This window comes from Aptenodytes forsteri, unplaced genomic scaffold, assembly GCF_000699145.1.
Source record: "Aptenodytes forsteri isolate BGI_AS27 unplaced genomic scaffold, ASM69914v1 Scaffold190, whole genome shotgun sequence".
Lineage (NCBI taxonomy): Eukaryota > Metazoa > Chordata > Aves > Sphenisciformes > Spheniscidae > Aptenodytes > Aptenodytes forsteri.
In genome coordinates, this window is record NW_008794597.1 from 233,347 (window position 1) to 243,603 (window position 10,257).

Consider the following 10,257-nt stretch of genomic DNA (forward strand, 5'->3'; position numbering starts at 1 on the left):
GAATACTGCATCGGATATATAGTAACTAATTAAAGGCCCTTCTGCATTCCCATTCAAGTTCCAGTAGAAAGGAATATCTTCATATAGCTTATACAATAACTGCAGAATTAGAAAATAATGTAAAGATTAATTCTGAAGTAAGTTGAGCTTCTCAAGAATGGAACTTAGGATTTACAACAATTTGTTGGATCTTTCACTGCATTTGTTAGGGATTAAAATACAATATTGTATATTAAATGTGACATAAAGGAGGAGAAATTATTCCTACTGTCTTATTTCTATTTAACTTCTAGAAAGAGACAGATACCTGCACACTCAAGGGATGCTTATGGTGAGCTATGGTGTTAGTGATACAGATTAAAGGCTTACAGTGTGTGTGTGTGGTTTTTCGTTTGTCTTTTTGTTGTTTAGCCAGCAACAGTTAAAGAATCTTCAAGCAGCTTTGGGCAGTAGACTGGAAGAATCTCTATGCATAATCAATGAAAAAGTACCTTTTAATGACACAAGTACGTATTGCCTTGGTCTGGGTTTCTTGTTTAATTTTGGATATCCATCTGGAGGAAGTACTCCTTATGAATTAAAATGTATTAGCTGTAAGAAATGTTGGACATCTGAACAGACACTTGCAGGTAATTGTAATAAGTATTCGTAATAGTCATCATAATCTTGTTTAGTGATCTTAAAATATCAAGTTTTTATAGTTTTTTATATATATATAATGAAAATTAAAACTTTTGAAGGCTTTTGAGTAATTTGCCACTTGTCTTGCTTAGTGTTGACAGAATATTGTAAAAGATGAAAGAACACTGTCAGTTTACTGGTTTCTCCACAAAGATTTCTTTAGTTACTCATCTCAGAGTATTATTTTTGGCAGGGTATATTCAAGAGTTACAGTAAGTTAAGATGGGGATAAACTGGTGGCTGCAGAGATGTTGACTTAATGAGGCACTGCATCAATAACGGTCTACACTTAGTATTAGTGGGAAGTCTGTCAGTGTGTCTCATCTCTGATCAGAGAACACCCAGGCTAGTTCTTATCTGTGGTTTGTCTCAGACTTTTTCATCTTTTCAAGGGAAAAAAACCCCTTTGAATTCAGGGACTTTTACCTGAAGCAACCTTTTTTTTCCTGCTTCCTTTCCAACTCCTACTAGATAAACTGAAGTGCAGAGGGTACCATGAAATTAGGAGTCCTTAGCCTTTGCGTTGCTTTGGTACAAGAATTGGTTAGTATGTGCCAGATCAGTGCTGTGTACTGGGTGCTTTTGTAAATAGCTTGAACATGAGGCTGTACTTGGGCAGGCAGCAGTCTGTACTCTTCTGGCAGTGAGACTAGGAGGACCTGGAATAGTGAAAAAGCTGAAAGTAGTGGAGAAGGAGTAGAGAAGTGAAAACAGGCTGTTGAATTTCTGGTGGGTTTTATTGGTAGCTTTTGCATTTTTCATTCAGTTTAAAGCTCGATGACAATGTTTTGAATAGCCTTAGGTTCTCTAAAAGCTGATCTGGCAGGGTGTTGCAGGGGTGAGCCTTCCAGGTTCTCCACTGGGTTGGCAATCCAGTGAGTCTTGGCTTAGAAACACCAGATCATCTTCTCTTTGGGAAATGTTGACTCTCATACAGCATGTTATGCTTAGGTGTTGGTGCCTTGAGTTGATACCCTTTTCACTTCTTTCCTCTCACAAAGATCACTTTGCCTGGCATCTGATGCCTATTTCTACTTCTCTGGCTGCTTTAGCTGATTTTTTTTTTACAGGTGGTTATCATTGTAGCAAGAACTTTGATGCAAATAATTTGTTTATCCGCTCACTCAGCTGCCATAGCATAATGTTTTTGCTTGTGTAGAAAACACTGCAAATAGTGGACAGATCTTTAGTGATAGAAGAATGAGAGAAAGTCAGGAAATGTTTGTCTGCTATGGATTCCAACTGTCTTGCTATAGGCTCTGTAGTTGGTTTTAAACGTAACTAGCAGCTGGCTTCAGTTTCAGTAACAATCAAATGACTTGTTGACTGCTAAGCATCATTTAGAGAGTAGAAAGATAACAGTTTTCTGAAGCATTTACTTACAAGTAGGATTTGGTGATTTTGGACAGAGTTTTTTTTTTGTTCTGAATACAACTACCTCTTCCCATGTGTTAATTGCCAAATGTGAGTGATACAAAAGGAATGAGAAGCTGTAAACTTCCTTTGTGTGCAAATTTTAAACTGAAGTGGTTATTACATTTAATTGAGGATGGATGTGATCCCTTTTAAATCTGTAAGACTTTGTAAGCTGTTCTCTAGGTACAAATATCCCTCTACCTCTTTAAAAATTGTGCCCGCTTGTAATTGAATAATCATTCTAGTTGCTCTGTAACTGGAACCGAATGCTGAAATATGGAGAGTACATCTTCTAAATTATCAACAAATCAAGTACATACAGGAGCTTTTTTAATGTACAAACCACTGAAAAACATTCATCTTATTTGACAGTCTCTGGAATGTAATTAAAATTTGAAGATCATCTTGAATTCTTTAAGGGTTTTTTTTAAAGATTTTCACTTTTGTTAGCGATGAATACTGTTCCTTTGGGCAAGAGGATTCTGCTCTTACCTATAAAATTCAGGGTGTTCAGAAGGTTAAATTTGACTCTACAATCTAAGGCAAGTATAGAAGTGCTTTCTCTCCACCTAGTCACAGTAACAGTTCTTAAGTGAGAATGTTTAGGCCTACTTCACTGAAGCCAATTGTTTGTATCTTTTTAGTTAATACTACTTTCATTGCAGTAATATTATAGTTCATGTAATTTTATATTTAAAAAAAATTAATCACTATTTACCAATAAGTGTCTCTTAAAAAACGAAGATTTAATAAGTGCATATAACTCAATTTTTGTCCTGTAGAATCTAATCGATACAATGCTCTGAATGTACCGTTACACAACAGAAGATACCAGGTAAGCACTTTTTATGGCTTCATATGTAAAGATGCAACTTTCTACACAGATACTGAATAAAACCAGTCGTTTTAGTGACCTGAAATGGCAGAAGATAGTCTATCTTACTACTACCATGATATTCCAAGGGAATTTCTGTCCACAGAGCCTCTGCGCTTTTCAAAAGGTAGTCTATACTGTTCAAAAGGTAGTCTGTACTGTTCTTATGTCAAGGAGTCGTGTTGTCTGCGCACCTCACTTCACTAGAGCTAATCCATTGACTACTGGCTGATGATCACTGTAGGTATTAACTCAGGTATGCCTTTCTAAAAAGAATGGCAAAAAGGTTTAATATTTGTCTCTAAAGTTATACAAAATATTTTCTTACTGTGCCAACCTGCAGTAAGTTAGAACTTGAACATTTCATTTTTAAAGTTGGTTAAAGCTACGCTAGTTTAGAGGTCTTAAACTACCTTTTTTCAACAAAAGCTTTGGTATCTTAAATTCCTTTTCCCTCAAACTGAGCTTCAGTCGCATCACTTGAGCCCCAAAGAATGTTTGCATTTGTAAACTATACATTGGTGTGTACATTAGAATACTGTATTAGCTAACATTACTTGTCACTAGTCATAATCCTTTTAAGGAATAAATCATGTATTTTTGAGAACTCTGCATGGTTCATTTACATTTTATGGGATACTTCTTGCCAAAACACCTCTTACTTGCAGACAAATTACCCTTATTAATTTAAATATTTAAAAAAAAGAAACAGTTTCTCTTCACTACTGTAACTTCATCAATTTCCTTGGGAATGTGGTTTACTCAATATTCGAAAATGAGCATTAGTTTTCTGTGAATAGCTAAATATATGAAGGCTTTTTACAGTAGTAAATCAGATATTTTGATGCAGTCAAAATTTTCCTGTTTTGGTACCACTGAGGATGGGCTCCACAGCACTCAGTGTTTTTTCTCTTCACTTGTATGATATGCCTCGAACCGAAGTTAGTGCATTCAGATGCCACTGCAGAAAGATTTCAAATAGCTGCTTTCTCCTTTCTTCAGAAGTGCCTATAAAGAGACCTTGTTCCTAATATGTCTGCTGTGAGAACAGGTGACCTGCTGTCCAGTTTTGTGATGGAAGCACCCTTAAATCAACCTGTTGCTGACTTCTAAGAAAAATCTGAATGTGTGTGGAGAGTTTCTCCCTTTGCTATTTTCTGCTAGCACTATGTCAGCCAGCCTCATGCTTCAAGATCTGCAGTCTTGAAAATGTTCCAGGACAGATTTTTATGACTGGCTTTGCCAGTGGAGGCAAAATGCTAGTGTATTAGCACAGGCTGCAGTGTAAAGGACAGCAAAACAGTAATATTGTCTATTTTCCTTCCTTGCATAGCTAATGAACATACACAAACTGAGTATAATGACTACATTAATTACTCACCATCATCCCTGATCCTTAATCAAGATTCACTTGATTTAACACTTCATTGAAGCATTAGGAATACATCTCTGAAGGATAAGTCATTCTTGGCTGAAATGTCACTTTAACCTTACTCTCTCCTCTATAAATCACAACAGAGTGCGGTTTTCTTCTCTGCCTTTGCTTTTTCAGAATGGTCTGTTTTGGATTCATTTCTTGGATACCTTCCTACTACACTAAAGCCACAGAACAGCCTTGTTCATGAGCAGCAGCTCAGTTCTGTCCAGGTGGGAGAGTAAGAATTGAGTGTTACTGGTTAGAAAAGCAGGCACCTTTTATTCTGGGAGAAAACCTCATTGTTTTTTACTAATTAAAGTTAGGTTTCCTTACAACCAGATGTTACAAATTTCTCACTATCACCATACTGAAAGAACTGAGCTGTTGTCAGCAGTTAGTCTATTGGTCTTTAGAAATCTTAATTTCAAAGATGGTTTCCTTAATTGTACTAACCTCTAAGTGTTCTTGTGGCCTGTAGTTTGAGAAATGCAGCAGAGGCAAAGCTGTTATATGAAATAAAAATGTACTTTGTCATCATAGAAAAACATGTCCTTCTGTGTGGCATTGTAGTTTAGTCATAAATTTTAAGTTAAAGATAATTGCTATGTATTTTAGGCTGAACTAGTAACAAGAAAGAAATCATTGATAGCAATTTTTGTATCCAACCATAGATTTTTTTTTTTCATATTTAAATAGGTACATGTCAAATATAATCACTTTATAACTGTCTTCACAGCTGAAGTTGCGAGACCTTGCTGGCCAGGCGCTGGCTTTTGTTCAAGAACTTGTAACAGCTCTTTTGAACTTCCATACGTACACTGAGCAGAAGGTACAGATCTTTCCCATTGATTCTGCAACAGACGCTATATCGCCGTTAAATCAGAAGGTAAAGCTTACAGATTTCAGCTACAAGTATATTCAGTTATGTAGACTTTCATGAGTGAATAATCTTAGTCATGCAAATTTCTGCCACCTTTACTGGAATGCTATGAGTGTCTTCCCAAGAGGCAGCCCCTCCTGCATGAGAAGTCTTTTCTATTGGGTGAATTCTCTGAATGTGGGCGAAGGTGTAGCTGCAGAGAATCCTTTTCCCCTGTGCCTCTGCTACAAGAGCAATATGATAGTCAAATCAAGGCTTTAAGTGCTAAATTAAAGTGCATTTGTCAAAAGTTCAGCTGACTTATTTTAAAATACACAAATATTGCACTGCTAAATAGATGCTTGTCTTAATTAATGCACTGGGGCATGGGAGACATTGAGACAGAAGGTCTTGTGTTTAAAGTGTTTAACTGTAATGTGAAATAAACTGGATGTAAGGTAGGCTTATGAAGGAGAGAACTTGGACTCTGTTTCCTTGTCAAAAAACAACTTTATAATCTGATTTTGGGCTATTTGTGTAAAGACCTTTCCTGTAAGTGTTGTGAAGCTTCAAGTCTGTAAAGCGTGTTGAAATTATTACGAGAAACCTGACCTGTCTCTTTCTGTGCAACTCCATGAGAAGACTTTTCTGAGAGTATGATTCAGAGCTGTTAAGCTGCATCTTTTGACTTTCTATGCCATGAAGCATGGAAAAGAACTTTGTCCACAAGGATTTGTGTGGGATGCATATACGTATGCTTTGGAATAAAATTGCTTTAACATCAGAGTTGTTGACTCATAGTGCAGGTGGACCTATGTGCATTTAAGTTGCTGGATGACAGTATTTTCTGATTCAGACTATAATTTCAATTTAGTAGTTTGTAGGGCTCAGACTTAAGCTACCAAGATGGACTTGATTTGCATTCATCAAATGGCTGCAATGCATGTAGTGGCAATGTTAACTATCACAAAACGTTCCTGGGAAGACCTCCTTTAATCTCTTTGCAGGCAACAAATATGCTTGTGAAGGTGTTTATCCACTAGAGAAATCCCACTGTATTTATCTTCTCAGTTGTTTCAACTATTTGAATCAAGAATACACTTTTACAGAGATTCAGCGTAGATCTTAGTTTGAGAACAACATTTTCTTGCTCCTGCCACCAAATGTACTCAAAATGGCATATTCTTCTTGTGAGAACTATGTGGCTTTGTCATCTTCCAAATTCTTTGGGGCAGGAACTGTCTCCTTGTTTATGTGGCCCAGTGTGGTGATTGGATTCTACAGACACTACTGCAGTTTACACTAAGGGAATAAAAACAGGTTTCTTAGACATCACTTCTCACGCATTTTTTTTCTTAATGTCCTAGTTAACACTTCTTTGTTGCTTTTCAGCAGAGAAGTGCTTTCATAGGGCTGAAATATGCAACTTAATCAGAACTGTAATTTGATTCTCCTTTTCTGATAATTGACTCTGATTCAGTAGCTCAGGCTTTGTTTGTTTTCATAATTATGTCTCTTGTAGTCTGCCCCATTGTATATTCATGACCTAATTGCCTCAGTGCATGCTACCTCTCAGGGCTTCTGCTGTGACTTTCCAGTGGTGAAGCATCTTTTTATCACTCACTGAAGCTGCTGTTGCTCCTGTATTTTTGATTAATTTATCTGTTTGCTTGGCAAGTGTTCTCAGTGTGATCTTTGCTCCTCCACTGAGTGATTCACAAACCTCCCCTTAATGTAGTAGACAAAATGAGACAAGTGTCAGGTAGTGGCTTAGCACACTTGCACTGATTTATTTTTCCCCAACTCCAGGTCTTGTCTGGCGCTTTCGAGCTATTTTCCCCACCAAACACTCAGAGTAGATGTGGACAATTCCCTTCCAGGTTCAAGTATTCCTTTTCTCTTTAAGTATTGGATTGCTGGGTTCTGCTGGGTCTTCAGCATCGTGCCAGATAACTCCAGTCCTCTCTCTTGCAACACAAGTCAGGAGCATTCTGCATGTGTTTATTTCTTCCTCCTTAGATTTAGGAATTTTCCCTAATTCCATCCAGATTTGTGCATGCATGAATGAGAGCTTGGCATCTCTCTTCTCTTATTAACACTGTGTTACTGCACTGTAATAATACAAGATATAATGAAAATTTCTCGTACCCTATTTGCCTGGGATCTTTAGCTACTATTGTGGTATAAATAATCAAAGGTGAAGGTATCTTTCTGTGGGGTAAAATAAAAACCAAGATCACTTTTGACTCCTTATGTCAATCTGTGGAAAAAGCTTTTTGTAATACTGTGGTATCAAAATTGAAAGCTGACAGGACTGTTACATTTTGATTGTGTGTAAGAGTAAACATCTTTGTTCTCGGGTATACTTTTTTGAAGGCGAGATTAGTCATAGAATTTACTAAAGCAATTTTTGGCAAAGTCAGGCAGCTCCATGAGGCCAAAGTTTCATAATTGCCCGAACCTGTCATAGTTCTTGAAAGTAAGAATTCTCCCTTTGATTAGTTACTGCTCCATCCTTTGCATTGGCATAAGCATACTTTGACTGGCCCATGTTGAAAATGACTGGATACAGATAAAGATTAAACTGTATCTCTTGCTCTCAGTTTTAACTGGGTTTGGTTCTTCAGTACTTTGCACAGCATGGTGTAGCCGTGCAAATGTTTGTGCTGATGCACAGGACGAGGGCTGAGAGGCAAACAACAGCTGGAAGGAAGGTGGGATAGTTTATTCCGGTGGCTTAATGGTGCACAGATCTAGCCTTAATTTGATGGAGTTGAGCAAGGAATGCAAGAATGTTTAAACTTAAAAATCAGGGGTTTGGTGTGCTGTGCATGGCAGTTAAAATGAGATAGGGTGCTGTGGCAAAGCCCTAGATAGGGTTTTGCCAGGACTTCCATTGTAGTCTTCACTATTTCTCACTTTCTCTCAAGGTGTGAGTTTGTCCTGTAGAAGAGGTTGCTGTACATCACTTGACTGTTATATCTTATTATTGACATCCCGGGGATCATTTAAGATGACAGGTGCTTTGCTAAAGTGGACCGTTCAATTGTTAACTTGAAACAGTTTGCAAGAGCCTTCAGTAAGCACCATTTTAAAATCTCTCTGTACTCAGTTCTCACAGTATCTTCATGAAAATGCTTCGTATGTTCGCCCTCTGGAGGAAGGAATGCTTCAGTTGTTTGAGAGTATTACAGAGGATACTGTGACAGTCCTGGTAAGATTTCTGATTTTTAGTATTGAAAAAGATTTTTACAGAGCAAAAATACTTATGTGTTGTTTTTCCTTCCAGGAAACAGCTGTGAAATTGAAGGCCTTCTCAGAACATTTAGCTTCCTACTTGTGCTTTTTAAGAAAGATTCTTCCTTACCAGTTAAAAAGGTACTTTTGATTTGATCAAATTAAAGGGGCACTAAGTGTCAGGCATGCAGCATTGTCAACATCTACAACTCAAATATTAAGTCAACCCTTAAAGCACTCTGGCTTAAAAGGCAGAACATTTTTTTTTGCCTGCTGGTTTTTGAGCCTTTAGGTTATGCATGTTTTTTGCAGCTGGGTATTAGAGCTAAAAACATGTATTTTAAAGCCTTATTTTTCCCCCCTCACAGATGAGACTTTAATGAAAGCTACACAGATTTTCAATGTTTCTTAATGTTATTCAATAGTGTTGATACTATTCAGGTATGATACACTGAAACTGTTAATTTCTTGATCCTGTCTGAAGACTATTTATCATGCAGTAAATATAGCAATGTAGTAAAACTTGGCCAGATGCATGTCCCTTCTGCAGTGAAAATCTTTGTTCCTGAGTGGGTCGAAGGGAGGTGAATTATTAGTGCAAAGGACTGCTTAAAAAGAGGTTTTGGATTAAGGAAGAAGAAAAATCTTGTTTTATGCCTTCTTTGTAGCTGTTCTCCTGCTCCTTAGGAAGCAAAAGGTAAATTATATGTAGTAGAGGAAAAAGTCTTTAAACTGATGCAATCAATTCCTTGCTGTGAGTGTAAACCATTCCTGGCTTGTGACTGAAGCTCCTAAGAATGGGGATTGTACATGCATGCACACAGTAATTTTCATGTACTGCTAAGTTATTCTGATATGTTAACCTTTCTAAAATAAACTCCTAGTCTATTGTTGCTTTGGACTGGGGATGTAGAGAACACTAGTTATCTACTCCAAAACTCATGAACTTGTTTTTTAAGGTAATTGCTCACTTTTTTAAAAAAAAATAATTCGTATATTCCTAGTTTGGAAGAAGAGTGTGAGTCTTCTCTTTGCACAGCTGCTTTAAGAGCTAGAAATATGGACCTACACAGAGACATGAAAAGGTTGACTGCAGTCTTTGAGAAGCTACATACATACGTTAGTCTTCTTGCATTACCAAGTAAGTACTAGTTTTGGCTCTGTTGGTTACATTATGACTAGAAGGTATATTTTCCTTTCAGACCAGTTTAAAAAAAACAACAACAAAAAAAACCCTACAAAAAACCCAATCCAAACACCAAACCCCACCACACCAAAAAACCACACACAAAAAATCCCACTTCTATGATAGAGGAAAACAAGGTTAACGTTACTCTTTAGGTACAGTCTAAACCATGGGGCAAGTGAGTTCTGCAGTATGCTCTGTCATACTGGACCCTCTTTGATCCAGGCTGGGAGACTGAGTGCACTGTAGAAACTGCTTAATGCTCTGCACTCTTCCTTCTGGATAGACACGGGCATGGCACAGGCCTGGAACTACCAAGCAGTCACATGTACCACATTTTAGATAGTCAGTTAACTGTAGAGGAGAAGAAATGACTGTAGGTTTTTATAGTACGATTTTAGGTTTTTTTTATAGGTTTTTACTGCAGGTTTTTTATAGTACTATTGATAGCAGCACAAAGGAACTCCAGCCAGTAAGACAGCTTCATCGGGGGCCCAACTTAAATGCCTCTATGCAAACGCACGTAGCATGGGGAATAAACAAGAGGAGTTAGAGATGTGCGCACGCCTGCAGGGCTACGACCTTAT

At 37.5% G+C, this 10,257-nt stretch overlaps 1 protein-coding gene across 1 annotated transcript in view; it reads left to right on the plus strand.

Annotated features, from left to right (window-relative positions):
* The window catches only part of PPP1R21 (protein phosphatase 1 regulatory subunit 21), a 38,844-nt gene that overhangs the window by 11,299 nt on the left and 17,288 nt on the right, over window positions 1–10,257 (plus strand). The window contains exons 11-15 of the mRNA XM_009272695.2: window positions 2,880–2,932; window positions 5,125–5,274; window positions 8,360–8,461; window positions 8,537–8,625; window positions 9,489–9,625. Of these exons, the coding sequence (XP_009270970.2) occupies window positions 2,880–2,932; window positions 5,125–5,274; window positions 8,360–8,461; window positions 8,537–8,625; window positions 9,489–9,625 (531 nt within the window). The remainder of the gene's footprint in view (window positions 1–2,879; window positions 2,933–5,124; window positions 5,275–8,359; window positions 8,462–8,536; window positions 8,626–9,488; window positions 9,626–10,257) is intronic.